Source organism: Neltuma alba, unplaced genomic scaffold (genome assembly GCF_004799145.2).
Source record: "Neltuma alba isolate B1F8T4 unplaced genomic scaffold, ASM479914v2 tig00013571_pilon, whole genome shotgun sequence".
Taxonomy (NCBI): Eukaryota; Viridiplantae; Streptophyta; class Magnoliopsida; order Fabales; family Fabaceae; genus Neltuma; species Neltuma alba.
Genome location: NW_021637771.1, coordinates 231,040 through 248,541, shown reverse-complemented (window position 1 = coordinate 248,541; position 17,502 = coordinate 231,040). Strand labels below are relative to the sequence as shown.

The following is a 17,502-nucleotide window of genomic DNA, read 5'->3' as shown; positions in this document are numbered from 1 at the left end:
GGTAGTGGTTTGATCAAGAGACGAAGCAAGGATGAAAACGGTTTTTTGAAGGCTTGTTAAATATCTTAGCTATGTTATGTTTATATATATCTGGTGGTGAAGTTGATGTTTGGCATTTTAATGCCAGGGGGGATTACATGATTTTTTTTTTTTTGAATTTTGCGAAAATATATATTCGGTTTCTTTATAGAAAATTTTAGACAAAACCTCACTAAATTTTTTTAAAAAGAATTGCTTGAACTTTTCCTTCAATATTTTTCTATCACAAATTTCTCTTTAATTTTGAAATGTATCAAAAAAATCCCAAAAAAACGAAAGATAAAATGCATGGACTTGTTCTAAATGTTTTTGAAGATTCTTTCCATTGTCAGCAGAAGTTAATTTTGAAAGTGGCTAGGAGGTTTGCACGATTATTATTTAGGGAAAAAAAAAACAAATTGAAGGAAGTTGACACGATTTAATTTGCATTTAAAAATAAAATGAATGTTTGTATATATTTTAGCAAAATTTAAGATAATTTACGTTAATTCTCAAAAATAGAAGAAATATTTGTATAGCTTACTCTTTCTCAAGATTTCGTCCTTTTGTACAGTCTTTGTATTTTTTTCCTTCACAAAAGTCTTCTAACCCCCCCTTCTTTTCAAGTCTTCCAACCTTTTTTTCCCCCCTAGTCTTTGCCTCAAATCACAGTCAATCACTTTATTTAGATTGTAGAGTTTTCGTCTGCTTCTCTCAAGTCACAGGTTCACACTTAATTCTGTGCATTAATTGGTGGAACCCACTTCTGGATATTATTGGTATGTGAAGTTCTTCTCTTAAATTAGAGATGGAAGAGAAAAACCTAATTGATCCATACTTCAATTGCTATTATGAATTTCCGTCATTCATGCACCTTGGTGGGATCCACTGAAGAGTTTTTAATTAACCTTCTTTTCACAATTTCCTTTGATGAAAGTGAGGTGTTGCCAATTCTGTCAAATTAACTTCATTTTCTACATAATTGGATCCACCAAAGTTGACTAACCAAAGCAGTAACCAAACATGTGGAGAATACTTTACAAGACCTCTTTCATTTCTTCTTCAAGAAAGTTCATCACATACAACCCCATCAGACTTTCCAATCATAAAATCCTTATGAGACTGGTGTACCCAATATTTGGTACTTCTGCACAAGCATTATTCAAAATTCTATTCTTATTTTATTCTAAGAGGCAGACAAGAAATTCACTTTAATTTTAAATAAAAAACCTCAATTTACTTTGTATTCCAAAGTTATAATTTTCATTTTAAAATATTTCTGTTGATTACAGATGTTAAGGAGTTCTATCAAAAAGGAGTTCCAATACACATGATTATTAAAGGTATTTTAGAAAAGCCTACGCTCATTTATTATTACAAATAACTACTTTAACTAATTTTTGTACATTCTCAAATCATTTAGAACTAGAATTGTTGGTTACCGTGATGTTTTGATTCAGATTTGTAGCAAGTTAGGGTCTGTTTGGTGTGAGAGAAATGAAGAGAAAAGAAAGAAAGGAAAAATTTTAATGAGCTTGTTTTAAAAAATTAAAGAAGTGGGTTATAAAATTTTGATATGAAAATATAAGATAAAAGAACAAGAAAATTTAATTAGAAAATTTTAACCCAACTTCTTTAATTTTTTAAAACAAGCTCTTTAAAATTTTTTCTTCCCTCTCTTCCCTCTCATTTCCCTGTACCAAACGGACTCTTATGTCCTCCATTATGATTTCTTTGATTAAAATGAGGTAGCACTATTGAATTCCTCTTTTTTTTTTTTAACAAATTATCTTCTTTTTTTTTTAATTTCTTATTATAAGAGATTGTTTGACTTTCAATTTGGTTTTAAATATAAGATCTCAGTTCATTTTGTTTTTCATATTTATTTATTTTTTCCAAAATAAGTCCCATAATAGTTACACATGTTAAAAGTTTCATTAAATGATAATTTTAGCTAATATAATGATTAGCAAGGGTACTCTAGAAAAGACAACAACTATTTATAATAAATAACCAACTTAACTAAATTCGTTAATCTCTTCAAATTAATCAACTAGATCTTATATTAAGGCTTGGGTAGTACTATTTCTATTATTATCTAAGCACATAATTCATATACATCTAATTCTAACTTCTCTAGACACCTAATGATGGAACTGCCATTTATTTATTGCTTTATTCTTTCCTGACATCTAATTCCTGACTATCTTTTATTTGGTGATTCTAAATTTCAAAGGAGGAAAATAGGAGGATGCTGCTCCTCTCTCAAGCTTCACCTGTCAATGTGTTCACATGCCTCCCGAATTCTTCAACCCTAATATAAACTAAAAATCTATAACAAGTTAATGAAATTTATGAATTTTGAATTGGTTTCTTTCGAATTATATATGGGATGTTTTTGTAATTTTTTATAAATAAAGTTAAATTATGAAAATTTTCACAATTGAAAAATGTGAAACCTGTGTGGCAAAATGATATGTCTTGCATTCACAACATTCAAAACTCACGAATACAACACGCGGGCATGCCAAATCTTTTGGAATTCATAGTTAAATGAGTTAGCTTTTTCTTTTTGGGCCAACGCCTTAGCCTATTTAACTGATGGGTTAAATTCATAATTACAAAAACCAGTGTTTGGGTTGATTTTTTCACAACCCAACTCTCTCATTAAAATGGGCCAACTCAATTTTAGGGGGAAAAAAAAGAAAATATAATCTGATTGGATAAAACAACACACACACACGCGCACACAAGCCCATATTGAAGTAATATTTGCCTTTACGTGATATATTATATTGTTGCTAACATTTTAACTGCAGTGATAAGGGATATTAAAACACAATTTTACAACTCTGTCAAGCAAAATCTGTGGCAAACTCAAATCCATTTTAGTATAATTGGAGTCACTAATATTTTATTCTTCAAAGATAACTCAATTTTTGAATGAGTTAAAGTTTATTTTTCATTTTGAAATATTTTTTTATATGCGTTTAGCATTTTAAAATATTTTGTGATCAAATTTTGTTTTTAAAATATATTTTTTAGAAGCAGTTTTAATTTTTCCTTATCTTGAAAACATGAAAGATAGGTATAGAAAATATTTAAGATGACTACTGAAACAATTGAAAAACTTATTATAATTAAAAATGTCAAAGATGAATACTAACATTATGAAAAATGAGTACTAAAAATATATTAAAAAAAAAGGAGTGATAAAAAATTAACTTACAAAATACTTTAAGACAAAATTGTAGCAAAAAATTAATTTAAGTTGTTAAGTGTTACTGAAAAGATACTTTCGAATATTAGATATGCCTCCACTTACCAGACTTTTTAAGAGTTAAAAGAGAAGTTAAATTGTTACTAAAGAATTGCAGAATACTTTAAGAGTAAATTTGAATAACGTCAAGCTGTGTATATATTATGTACTTATAAATAATTTTCTGAGTGTTTGGAGTTGGACCAATGATGAAGTCTACAAGTGACTCTCGAGTCATCGTCGTCGTCTTCTTATTTAGCTTCTTCAAAGATAAATACCAAAAATATGAAAAATGAGTCCTGAAAATATAAAAAAGGAGTGATAGAAAATTAACTTACAAAATACTTTCAGGAAAAAAAATTCTACCAAAAAACTAACTTACAAAATACTTTCAAAAGATACTTTCAAATAGATGTATCTTCACTTAACAGACTTTTTAAAGGTTAAAAGTAAAGTTAAATTACTACTAAAAAGATAATTTAAGAGTAGACTTGAATTGCAGAATACTTTAAGATCCGTTTGGTACAAAACATTAAAAATAAGGGACATGGACTGAGATTATAATTGAAAAAAATAATTAAAAAAGTATTTAGCATGAATAATAATCTCATGTAATAAGAAATCTCTCATGCTAAATATTCTTTTAATAAGGTTTTTGAATTCTAATTTCAATCTCTACCCCTCATTCTTAATACTTGATACCAAACGGGATTTAAGAGTAAATTTGAACAACGTCAAGCAGTGTATATTACACACACACATATAAATATATATATATATATATATTTATATATGCGTGTGCTTTTTCAATGTTGGAGAATTGGACCAATGATCAAGCCTAATGTGACTCTGGGTCTGATCAGCTTCATCACTTTCGTCTTTTTCTTCTTCAGCTTCTTCACTGTACGCCCTGATTCCTTCTTCCAGTGGACTCTATAACTTTTCATGGAAATGGAATTTGCTTGAGAGAAAAGAATGGCTTGTAATTTAACAGAACAAGCCTAAAATAAGTGAGAGAGACGAACAGATAATTATGTCCTTGCTCGTTCTGCGTTCTGATTCCATATCTGCAGCAGATCTTCGTACAGTGTAGGATCTCCTAATAACGCTTCATCACAAGTCTGAGCAGACTTCAATGTTCCTCTCTGATTATATATAGCAGATGGGTTATGGGTTCTTCCTTCATCCATTCCTCTCTTCATCTTCTTCCTTCTCCCTCATAGGCCTTCGTCTCCATGAATTCTTGAAGCTATGTACTGTCCCGTGTCAATTCATGGTTTTGTTATTGTGTGGTGTTTAGCAGAACGGTAAGGCTACAGAAGCACAAGTTTTGTGGTGTGACCAAGGGTTTTCTTTCTAGACCTCAATCTCTCATTCTTCTCTCCCGGTGTCGCTATGGAGTTGTTGGATTTTGAAAGTGTGATGTACTTATATTCTTCTTTAATTCCTTACTCTTTTTTTTCTCTTTTGCAATTTGGTTCTTGTAAGATCAGATCCACTCAGCGTCAGTGACTTCCACTCGCTCTGTGATTTCTTTGATTAAAGATCATATCTTCCTGAGATTCCCCAACGGGCTTGTGTGATTTCTTTGATTAAACATCACATCTTCTTGAGACTCGAGGATGGCCTCAGTTTTTCACATTTAATTTGATTGGTGAGTAAGATATGTGAAGATGATATTTTTTTTATAAACCATCATATTTGTTGGCAACAATCCAGAATCTTGAAAATTCTTTTAAGTACTATTCAGTATTTCGAAAATAACCTGTTAATTTTAACTAATTTGTCCCTATTATTTTTTTTTTAATATTCTAATTTTACCTTTCATCATCTCATTGCTCCCCATAAATATCATCATTCTTCTTCCTCCATTTACCTACATCATCTTCCTCCACCTATTCATCATTATCATCCCCACCGCCACCAGCTCTTGTTATACCAATCTATGGCCCTATTTACTATTACGATTGAAATCACTTATAAACACGTTTTATATAAACTAAGATAAAACTTTTGTTCCACCACTCTATTTCAAGTCATCGCCCTCCTTTTTCATTTCTTTCTCTAGATCGAAGTGAAAAATGACAGATTGAGATGTTGACGCCCTTAACCACATTCAATGAGAAGCATCTTCGTCCGAACATCTCTATTGGAAGCTTGTCATTAATGCTGTTGTATATGACTGCATCTTATTTCATTATCATCAATCATTGTAATTTTTAGTAATCATAAAATTATAATTTTTTGTTAAATGTTATATATTTAGAATAACAATCATCTCCATTTGGTTTCTTTCGATTTTTAGATTTTGTTCAGTATTGTTTCCTCTTACTTTCAAATTAGTACAAAACTGACAAATCACCCAGGGGATATTTTTGTAATTGTTTATTGTTTATAACCAAATTTAAAGTATGAGCATTAGTTTAATTAGCCTCACATTTAGAAATTGTGAAACCCATAAAAGCAAAATGACGTATCTTGCACTCACATAAATACAAGTCCACTCACCAAATTAAGCACAATAATGACAACAAAACAGCATAGTCAAATTTGTTATCTATGAGTCTATGAGTTATATGATTCGAATTTTGAAATTAAAAAATATAAAAAAAGTTATTTGGATTTTTTTTGGGGGTCTAACCTAACAAACCTGTTAAAATGGGCCAACTCGATTTTACCAAAACTCTTAACCGTAAATGCATAATATTTTTTTTTGAGTGAACCTACATGCATAATACTTGCAATGTTTCGTATCCACTATCGGGACTTGATCTAAACAGAAGATGCTAGTCTCTTATAATATGATAAATTAATATTCAAATTCTTATTAAGAAAAATATTCACATTTAGTACTTAATAATATCTCAAATAAATTTGTCTTTAACAAGAGAATACCTATATGTAACCAAAAAAACAAAAAAAATGCTTCGCATCCTATAACCCATGGAAGGCAAACATTTTTCAGGAGAATATATATATATTCTAATTTGACAAAAACGAAATACGCATTAGCCAACAATTAAGTAATATTTCCTTTACATAAAGAAAATGAATATTATCCATAAAATTAGTTGAATGCTGCCGATTTGGACCTAGGGAAGTTGGACATGGGGAAATTAAGTAAATTTTCTTCTTTTTTTTCCCTTGTTTTTCTGAACAAAAATAGGTTTTTGTTTTGTTCTTTTTTCCTCTTTGAAAATATAGCAAAATTCACTCATGATTACGATCCTCAATTTAGCGGATCCCAAATCCAAAACAACAAATGACAGCAACTAATTAGGAGTAAATCCCAGCAAATAACTGATTTAAATATATCATCCCAACTCTTTATCTGGTCCCAAATACAAAGTCCAACATACAGAAGCAATCACCAGTGAGAATCCAATAACCTGACCGAAAGACAAGACCACTCTTGAAAATGCAAGCCTCCACAATTGTGATAGTTCTACCTGAAATAAAAGAAAAGGGTCGCTTATATCAATCACCAGACCAGGTTTTCAAGTCTGAAACCAAGGAATTAACAAGGCAAGCAAGCAGTACTTAGTGACGGAGATACATAGCTTATAAAATGAAGAGCAAATAAATACCACCGGTAATCCTAAATGCAGGAACTAGTTGAAGAATTTGTTTTGGTTCTAAATATAATTTCAATTATTTCGCAAATTTATAATTCTTTTCCCAAACAATCTTATTGTTCGCACATACTAAAGAGAGTTGGGATAATTGATTAAACAACTTCCCCCAGTATAACATCAGTCCAGATCCTCCATAATAAATAATTCATGGCATGTACTGCTGAAAGCAAAAGGCAGTAGAGAGAGAACATCAGCGTGTGTGTAAATAAATGAAATATGTCTTGTACGTTCCCAATTCTAGTACCACAACATCACAATACCATCGCAGAGGATCAAAACTTGCATTACATTTGTCCATTATACCCAATGGGGAATGTTTAATAGGATTATGGGTGCTCTGGTTTCCCCCATTAACCATAAGCAATTAAATGCAATGTAGCGATACGGTTTGAGAGTTACTTCCTCGCTTTACTGTATCACGTTGGGAGATGACATGAAGGAAAGAACAAATAGTAAGTTTTCCGTTGGGGTAGTTATAATTTCAAAGTTCAAGCAAGAAGAAACGCTTCTATATTATAGTGACGAAAACAACAGAAGTGAGATAACCAGCAGTATAATTAGCACACCTCCAAGTATAGGACATTGACAATTTTCCCAGTCCTCTCAAGTTGCAGTCCACGCGCTAACAATACCTGCAAGAGATTTATGAGCAAAGGATAATTCAACAGCAAAGAGCAGATAGAGTTTGAACATGGAGAAAAGGTGTAATTGAAGAAAGAGTATATGGTCAAAGAAGAGCATTGTTCCTTTTAACCACAGGAAACTACTTCAATCTCCCAACTTAGCAGACAATGAAACACCGTCGTTATTAGTCCATTAGGTAGGAAAAGCCCCATTTATAAGTCCCATTTTTCACGTGAGACTCCTTGATGTGAGACTCATAACAATACATTATTCAATAATTGATATCATGACAGTTAGTGGCATAAACCCAAATTGGTTCTCTCAGATCCATGTTTCATTTCTTAGTCTATGCTCTATCGCTCTTTACCATAATTTCCTAGCATGGCTTATAAGTATTATCCCTTAGTCGTTTGCACAGTTTTGGATACTTCTCCACTCATTTGGCATTTTCTTTGACTTTAATGTCTCATTTTCTCCGAGGCACTTCCACACCTCATTAGGGATAAAATCAGGTTCCAATGGCTTCACTATTGTCTATTTTCATAATAGCTTCTTTGACTTCTCCAGCTCGAATTCTGCAGTGAAAAGCTAGATTCTATTCAGTTTCATGGATTGTTAAATCTTCCACATCTCTAGTCAACCCCAATCTGTCCTTGAAAAGTTTGTAGAAATAGCCCTCCCACATCTCCATAATACCTTCATCAGTGACCAAGGCATTTCGTTTTTCATCCTCAATAAATCTGACTTTGTCCAAATCTCATGCAGTCTTTATAGAGCCTTCTATCTTGATTCTTTACCAAAAAGAAGAAGATTTCTGATCTTGAGGTCCTACTCTTATACGTGATTAAATGCTCCTATCTTTTCTTAAAGCAAGTGTTAACAATCTTTAAAAATTATATATGCTCTGAAAAGTCGAGAGTAGATTGTCCTTCATTAAGCTCCCCACAGCCAAAATCACTATAGGCTACCACATATTGTCTTGCCTCCTTCCTAACATGACCATTCTGGAGCCCACGAATGAAAATATTTTCCTCTTAGTGGAATTCCACGCACCAAACCCTCTAAGTCTTCCCAAAACCTTTCATTCAGATGTGCTTTTTTTCCTACTTGAGGGACATAGGCACTTATGATGTTAAAAGTATCACGCCAAATAATTAATTTTAAGGCTAAAATCTTTTTTATTTAAGAACAATCAATATTTTAATAGAGCATAGTGGTACCATGCAATCCATGTCCTCTCTAGCAGGATAAGGCTTCTTCTTCTTCTTGTAAGGACAATCAATATAGAATATAAAATCTATAACAATCAATAGAGAATATAAAATCTATAACAAGCCACATTATTCATAAGACCTAAACAACAGAACTGATTCTTTAGGTTCCATGCAATGCACACCCAGCCTAAATTGATCATATGGAATTATGAAAATAAATAAAAACAACTATTCAGGCACACAAAGAAGTCCTTCTCCCATCTCTGTTTTCTATAGTTCGATTACCACCATTTTTAAAGGCATCAAGAATGCAAAATGTGAATCCAAAGTCCCCCTTCTTGAACCACTAAATTAATATCTATTTTGACTATCTGTATTTAGTTTCCTTTAACACTGTACCATGTCAAGAAAAGCAGAACTCATAAACTATAGAGAGGTGAGCGGGAAGCACCAAGAAAGGACATGTGTACTGATGTATTCTATTTCGTTCTGAATTCAGCTTGTCATTCCTGTTCTACTTGTCGTGCTCAATGCAAACAATGCTTTTGAATACAGGAAAAGTTCCATGTCACCTTTCAACCATACACGTGGAATGGTCAAAATGCTAGTATCCTATTTGGATGGCTGTTCAGCAAGTATCTTTCATTCCCTACTTTTAATTGGCTAGCCATAACTTAGCGTGCCTTCAATTTAGGTTGTTATTATAGCAATATGATACAAGGGTACTATTTTAGACCATTCATACATGAATATTTTTAGAACGCAATAATCACATCATACGACTTGGATGAATGGCAAATGACGCAATATTGAGTCACTTCAAACGAAGAAACAGCTGGTCACTGCTTTCTTTGACTTCATGAAATTGATAATTAATACACAGGTAGTTCTCCAAAAAACGTCATAATATAATGTGAACTAAGAACAACATTGTTAAAAATGTATTCCACAGAGAACAATGTTTTACATATCCCTCGGGGCACAGCAAGGAAAAAGTTACAAGATTTTATACAAAAAGTATATATTAGAAAAAGAACACAAGTAATATGATTGTTGGATAAAAAGATCAAAAAATGAAATACATTAGAGTAACACAGTGCTGAATATTCTTTTTGCTCCTCATATCTTACTTTCCCTTAGCTGATGATCCCCAGAGAAACTAAAAATTCTATGCAGTCAATTATTACTAAGAAGCATGATGAGCCTGTTATGAAACTCACTGACTCTCTCTATTACAATTTTGTAGGGTGGAAAAAGTAGGATCATAATATAGCCTAGGATAGTACCTCAGCAAAGAAGGCGAGAACACTAAGTACAAGCATGAGTATAATTGACTGAAATCCTGGGAGCACAAAATCCTGCACCAACAAGACGGTCTTATTTTGTCAAAGTATCAACGAAGTTCATAAGAGAGATGACACAGATTAATCATGGCTGAGAATTTTGGTGAAAATCAATGAAATGCTAACAATAACCAGCTAGACCAAACCACATCTGATGCATCCTAAAGGTAGGTAGCCAATGCCACGACACTTCAGAAACCACATTTTTCTATATTCTCAGTAATGAACAAATGAATGTGCTATGATGTATTAAATATTCCGTGGATTACTATAATTTATGAATGCATCATATCATGAGGAGCCTATGATGCTGTAATTTAAGTAGCTAAAATTGTGTGTAAACAGCAAAAAAAAAAAAAAAAAAAGAATACAAATTATTAGTGCAGCAAAAGTGACAACTAGCGTCATTGTTCGGATTTTGCTGAAGTCACTAAATTAATCACTAGTACGATGAAAATTTTTCTTTTGCCAGTGATTGACATTCTAAGAGAAATTATTTAATTAGTTAGAAGCTTTTGTACCTGCAGTGGCACCAAATTACTTATGTGGTAGTTAGAAGTCTACAAACATGATTCCAGGGGGAAGGCTCTTGAGATGCCTTCTATGAACGCCTAATAACTTGCAGAAAGGATGACCGACATCTAAGTATTATATTCATCAGAATGGTGGTTATTTGGATTAGCATTACAACCATTTGTGAATTCTTTAATGTTCATTTCTCGCCTATATTCATCTATCCTTTTCAAATGTCATATAAAGTAGGTCATGGTACTCAAAAAACTATAGTGCTTTAGAACTTTGACATATAAAGTAAACTTTTGTCTGCGCATCAACGATCAATCATTTCCTAGAAACTCATGAAATCATCTATTTGTCCTCCACGGTTACTGAAATAACTTTTCTTCATCCATGTAAGGTATTTAAAGAGGGAATATATTTGATGTAAAACACCATTCAAGAATTATCCAGAAAAAAAATTATACCCTAGAGCAAAAGGTTATAGAATAGATTGTAAAAAAGCTATAATAAATGATGAATTAGAAATGTTGGCAAAGTAATGGAGGAAAATAAATCAGACATTTCATGGAAGCTGCTTTTCTTTTTTTCCCCGGTTACCAATTATTTATTACCAGCATCCACCTGTTGTAGATTACCAAAGGCTTGGTGGTAGCATACCACAGCACTGTCCCAAAAATAGTAGCTTAAATGCGCCATGACTTTACCTCAAAGAAGAAGGTACATAGGGCCATCAATGGGCTAGCCAGCATGCTAAATGCAAGGACAGTTACCCTGGAAGAAGGCAGAATTCCAGAAGTTAGAGAACTTATAAAAACTCTCTCTAAATTACTCAATTAGTTCCAATTTCACTGAATATTAGCGTCTCCTTCGGTAGATAAAACATGAAACAATTTTTACAATCAAATGTGCTTCTATCTACCCTACATTAAAGAGTAAATTTTTTTCTTTCCAACATCAATTTGGAGTTACAAGAATTGCACGGCAGCGTAGCAAATTTTAATTTGTCGGCATACCTCTGGAACACGGTCAGCAACATGCATACTTAAATCCGCCATACCAGGCATTTCGTGCTGAATATGGTTTGACTCCAAAGTTATCAAATAAGTGAATCTTGGCAAGTTATCAATATGGCTAATTAACTTGGATTTATTTTCAATGCCAAAATACCATAACTCTGACTATTACTAAGAAATAACAAGCCCCCTGTTTGTATAGTTTCATTCCCTTTTTACACTACGAAATACTGCAACAGTGCAACAATCACGAGCTCTAGTTTTTTCTGTCCAAAGAAGTATTCTATCTATCCAGGCTACAACCTAAAAGCCTAGCAAGTTAGCATCCCTGTTGCCTAACTTACCCATGAATCTTAACCTTTCCAAATTAAGTATATCTTAATGACATATTATTCCCACAATTATGCTGTTTAGTGATTTAAATCTTTAACTTCTTTTTCTGTCTAGATCATCACATTGCAGATTTTTAGGGATTAGATGGTTTTAAAGTCTTGCTTTTATTTCTCCCCTGTAATCACATCAAGCGTCCTGGACTTGAGCAGCAGGACCGTTGCTAGCCTAACCCATAAGCAGTATCAGAGAGATTTTCCCCATAATCTAGTGTTCCCTATATATCCTGAAGGATTCTAAATGAATTGTAAATTATAAATCAAAAGAATTTAGAACAAAGTTTTAGGCCATCCTAGGACATTGCCCACAATAAGAACCGCAATGAAAATAAAACTAAAAATGAAGAAAAATAAGGCATAAAGTTAATAGCTCGGCAATGAGTTTGTCAGATTTTGACATTTTGCTGGGGGGTAAAGGGTTTCACATTTGATCCTCTTCTGGCACCCAAAAAGCTTGTGAGTCAGAGCATAAACATCCAGGAAAATAATAATGACAAGCATATACCAGCAAACAACTCTACGATCTTACAGTGGCTGATCAGAAGCTTTTGCTGCAGCCCTTATAAGGCAGTAGCTGCTTCCACTGGTAATTGATGAAACGAGACCAAATAATAATGCAAATATATGACCTCCTTTATAATTTGCATTACTTTCTTCCTCAGCTTTAACTAACTGTCCTGAAATTCAAAAAATAGAAAGAGTAGTTAAGCTGAATTACAGTTCTTACTGAATCATCAAAAAATAAAACGCAGATTATTCCTCTCAATTATTAGAAATAAACAAAAACATAAAAAACTTGATTAGAACTAGATAAACTAATAGATCGCAGCATTCTCAAAGTCTAGGACATTCTCGCCCAGTACATTCATAAATCTGCAAACCAACTATAACATAAAGGAACAACAAATATTCAAATTCATAAATCATACAAAAAAATGATACATTCACCGGACTGAGAGTGAAAGCTGCTATACCTTGTGTAGCAAGCATTTCGTGGAAAAAGAAGAGCACACCAAAGAAACTGCAAGCAAGGCCTGAAATAATGACAATAAATAATCAATCATTACTGCAGGAAAAAAAAGTTCTGTATTTCTCTATATTGACTGAGGAAAAAAAGATGGGTACATATAGAGAGGACCATAACAGTTAGCAATAAATGATTCACTCCCAAAGTCAAACAGAATAAACAAAGCAGTAAGTACATTGGAAATAATAACAAGTTTGAACAACTAACAACCACCAAACAAAGAAAACTTAGAACTAGGTTAAGCATAAATATGGGCCAAGGCCCAAGACTCATCTGACAATTACTATAAATCTTATTCAAACCAAGTGTCTAATTGATCTCAGCAGTCGCATACTGATTCAGAACTTTTACTACAATTTTTTCCTCTGCAATAATGGCTATGTTTATATAAAATATCTTATTGTTGGTTACATAATAGTTATGATTCCTCTTTGCATACAAAATACAGAGATAGAAAGAAAATAGACAGACCCCAACCAAAGAGAAAGTTAAGACTTTCAAGGCTTAACGAATGCAATTTTAGGATTGTTAATAAGGGCAACGATTCATGGGCATGGCTTGAAATATCTGATAACAAGAAGTCCAGGAATATAGAATGGGAAAAACATGCATAGAAACAAGCACTCATAAAATGATAACCAACTGAGGAGATGGTTATTCCACCTAAAAATCATCCAACCAAACTATAACTTTTTGGGTTCTTCACACAGAAAATCTACATATTTATTCTCATTGGATCTTAAGAACTGAACTAAAATATTTTACCTGCAATATCTGCAATTTTCAACTTCTCATGCAAAAAGAGCCTAGCCATAATTGATGCCATAATAGGAGTTGTTAAATTTAATACACTAGCCTGAGAGAAAGGCAACCTCTGAACACTGAAAAGAACAGAATTCTTGTTATTACAGTAGTTTGCGACTAATTAAATTCTAAAGGAGCATTAAGACAGAATTACATCCTAGACTCTGACCTTTACCATTTCATACTTGTGAGTTACAAGATACATACAAATGCAATGCAACATTCACAAATATTTTTACTGGATAACACGTTGGGTGGCTAGTAATGCAATTACAGTATTTGTATAAACCAAAGAGCTTTTTATGGTATGCCATCCCCTGTCCGTGGAACACTCAAAATATTCAATAAAAGAATCCATGATCCTAAATCCTAAAACTATGATAACTTCTGCTAAGGAAAAAAGTAGGGAAAAGATCTTCAATGAAGAAATGAGGCAAAAGTATCGAGAATAATCTATGAAATGCTCACAAAAATACTTTAAAAAATCATAAAACAAGAAAACTCACCAATATACAAAACTTGACAAAGACAAACAGCCTACAAGGGCTCTTGAAATCAAAATATTCCTAACATGGGATGTTGCAAAAAGCGGCTGTTCACCCCTTCTCAACCATATATATGATAGCACCAACATAACTGTACATCTTGTGAAAGCAGCCTCAAATAAAGGAATTGCCTGGACTGCCAAATCAAAAATTTATTTCAAAAAATAAAATAATGAACAAACAAGAAAAGTGATTATATCAAGATAATGGTGAATCTTGAAGTTTGAAAATAATGTCCCAAAAAAAAAAAAATGATCTGCTACAAAGCATGAAAAGTTCTCCTGGAATGTAAATCTAGCATGAATAGATCACACCGACTTTCCTTAAGGCTTGCTAAAACTACATGCACCTACCCTCTTGGTTTAAAATTTGCACCCGTCCCTATTAAAATTTTATACTGGACAATTTAGAAACATGACCTTGTGTAAATTTAATGCAGACACATATACTCCCTACTACTTCCTTCCTTACATGTGCCAAACTAAGCAAATGTCTGTAATTTACTCGGTCAACAAAGCAATTTGATGAGTTCTCTTCAACGATAACTAAATTTCTGATGACAACGATAAGATATTCCTTCTGTTCTCTTCACAAACACATCTAAAGGAGGTACTCCCTCCGGTCCATAATATAAAACAATGTTAACTACTTTGCAGTTCTAAAAAATTGTTAGTTAAAAACTTAGTCTTCTCACAAATTTTATATCTTTCCAATTTTACTCTCGTGTGAAATAAATCTTTACATTTAAGTAGTTGACTCCTTTAAAACAGCTCTCCTTGATTACATGAAGTAATAATAAATGAAAGTTATAATTGGGAAAACTTATAAACACTACGCATTGCCCCATATTTCATGGCAAGTAAAGCTTCTAGAAATTGCCCTATATTTAAGGATTGATGCGGTATGATTGAGAAATATGGCAAAACAATATTCAGAAATTTCAAATATATGTGTACTTAAGATTGATTGAATAACTTCAGGCCAAAAAGAAGACTAACTGAATAACTATAGTGCTAAGCAACAGCAAATGTAATTATCATAAAAGGTCTGTGTATCCCTTTTTTCTTTAAAAGAAATGCATTAATGTTTCATTAGCAAAGTTATGATAGTGCAACCAAAATAGCTACATTCATCTGCACTTTTTTTGTTAATTATACAGATGCTAATATCTGGCAAAATAAAATACAGAGCAGAACTGAAGAGCTTACCGGAAAAAGTATTGGAAAGAACTTCCATAAGAAAGTAGGTGGTAGATGAAAGGACCATACAAAGTAAACCAGAGTATCTAGATCCATTCCATACCCACAATATGAAATGGGTCAAAGAAGAAGGCTCTGACTCAAGTAATCTTGTTACTTCATCCTGCAACCATATTGATTCCAGAAATCCACTTCATTTTCTTCTCTCAAATTTGTTTGACAATATTAAAAACAAATCTTTTCTTCCAATTGTAGGACAAAACTAATTCATCTAAAGCAAATACAACATTTCAAATGAAAAATTCCCGTTTAATATTTGTTGTTTTATTTCGTAGCTTATAAGTTGTAACTGTATTTGAAGAGGTAAATCGCCATGAGGCCAAGAAAAGGAAAAAAGGATGGAAAAAAAGACGTCATTTACTAAGCAAGTTTAGTTTTTATCCTTATCCTACGCAATTGATAGGATAGACCCACGCAAGGTAGAAAGAAACTAGTTTTTGTAATCCTTTTGTCACTTGCCAGACGTTAATTACTCATCCGACTCATTTGTGAAAACCCATATTGTGAAAGCCCCTTTCCCCTCAATCTTCTCAATGTCAGTCATCCTATAAAGAATTCTTCCTGCTGTTGAAGACAGAGCCATACTTCACAAATAAAGGATGCACTGTCATTTTTTCCCTTTCCTGTTAAATTTCAATTTAACGCCCTTGAATTTTCAGCTGTGCGCTGATAAAGTCCCCTCTCCTTAGAAACTTCAAAATGAACCTCTCTAAAATTTAAAATTCGTGCAGATAACTCTCCACTAGCAAATAAACATATTTTTCTATCATTCTATCAATAGAGCGTGAGAAGAGATCGTCCACGCCAGACTCTTGAGCTAAAGGAGATCATCTACGCACAAAATTATCTGCACAAAAACTGATGTATCATGCTTCATAATACACTAACAAACTAATTAACCACAACGAATTATTTGGGGAGAATGAAAACTCAATAAATTCCCTTCCTTCCCCCCCCCCCCAAGTTGACAGTCACATTCTCAAAGTCCCGTATAATTCAACTTTCTAAACTAAAATCTGGAAGGAAGACTTGATGCCAAACAGAAAAAGATACAAAAAAAACTAAAAATTACTCTGGATTTTCTTCGGGGATAAGGGAGGGTGAAGATGTTGATGCTGGGTCTTTCAGGCTGCGCAAGCAAAGGGGCAAAGTCCTCCGAAACCGCAACAGCATCAGCATCGCCGGCCGAATCAGGGGCATCACGCACAACTAGCTCTACAATACGATCTTCATCGTTGGGCTCTGGAGAAGCCATACTCGTTAACTTGGCACACTCGCACCTGAGGCTTCTCTTCCTCGTACAGTTGACTCCTCGTTTCCGGGCCACAGTGGCCCCCCCATGCAATGGGGACCCGAGTAATTTGTACGGGAAAACGGATACCAAATTCTGCAGGCGGTTTTTTTTTTTTTTGGGGGGGGTTCATTAAAAGAAATTAGGGTTGGAAAAATATTAGGAAAAATGCCAAAAAAATAATATTTGAATTTCAAAACCAAAAAAAAGAAATGAATTTCTAAAATTTCAAAATTTTAAATGTTAATAAATTTATAATATTTTTCTTATTTTGAAAAAAAAAATTTGACAATTCTAGTAGCTGGTCATGTAATGTGACTAATGACGTGAAGTTGCAAATATTACCATAAATTGTCACATACATTATGAATATTAAAAAAAATTAATTTAAAAATATGAAAAATACAAGATAAATAATATAAATGAAGTTGTAAATATTGTTAAAAGAGTTTTAATCACATTAGGAATGTTTAAAAAGGTGACAAATAATATGATAAATGAATTTAATAGAGTTGTGAAGAATCGTTATAAAAATTATAATTAACATTAATAAAGTAGGGTC

The 17,502-nt window shown here is 32.8% G+C and overlaps 1 protein-coding gene across 1 annotated transcript; it reads right to left on the bottom strand.

Moving 5' to 3' along the window:
- Positions 1-6,486: 6,486 nt before the first annotated feature.
- Positions 6,487-16,989, bottom strand: LOC114738291 (uncharacterized). Its single transcript, XM_028926332.1, has 10 exons — positions 16,722-16,989; positions 15,599-15,752; positions 14,352-14,526; positions 13,807-13,922; positions 12,989-13,048; positions 12,544-12,691; positions 11,317-11,383; positions 10,037-10,108; positions 7,479-7,544; positions 6,487-6,726 (listed from the first exon to the last, which is right to left on the bottom strand). Exons 1-10 carry the CDS (start codon positions 16,902-16,904, stop codon positions 6,592-6,594), a joined length of 1,176 nt encoding a protein of 391 aa, XP_028782165.1. The 5' UTR covers positions 16,905-16,989; the 3' UTR covers positions 6,487-6,591.
- Positions 16,990-17,502: the final 513 nt, after the last annotated feature.

What these genes read in the sequence shown, in the direction of transcription:
- LOC114738291 (XM_028926332.1), bottom strand. Translation starts at nt 16,904, where the DNA reads ATGGCTTCTCCAGAGCCCAACGATGAAGATCGTATTGTAGAGCTAGTT. An exon ending in CGAAATGCTTGCTACACAAG is followed by an intron (nt 12,692 to 12,988) that starts GTATAGCAGCTT and finishes TTTGAATTTCAG; the next exon opens with GACAGTTAGTTAAAGCTGAG. An exon ending in TTCTCGCCTTCTTTGCTGAG is followed by an intron (nt 7,545 to 10,036) that starts GTACTATCCTAG and finishes AATCTCTTGCAG; the next exon opens with GTATTGTTAGCGCGTGGACT.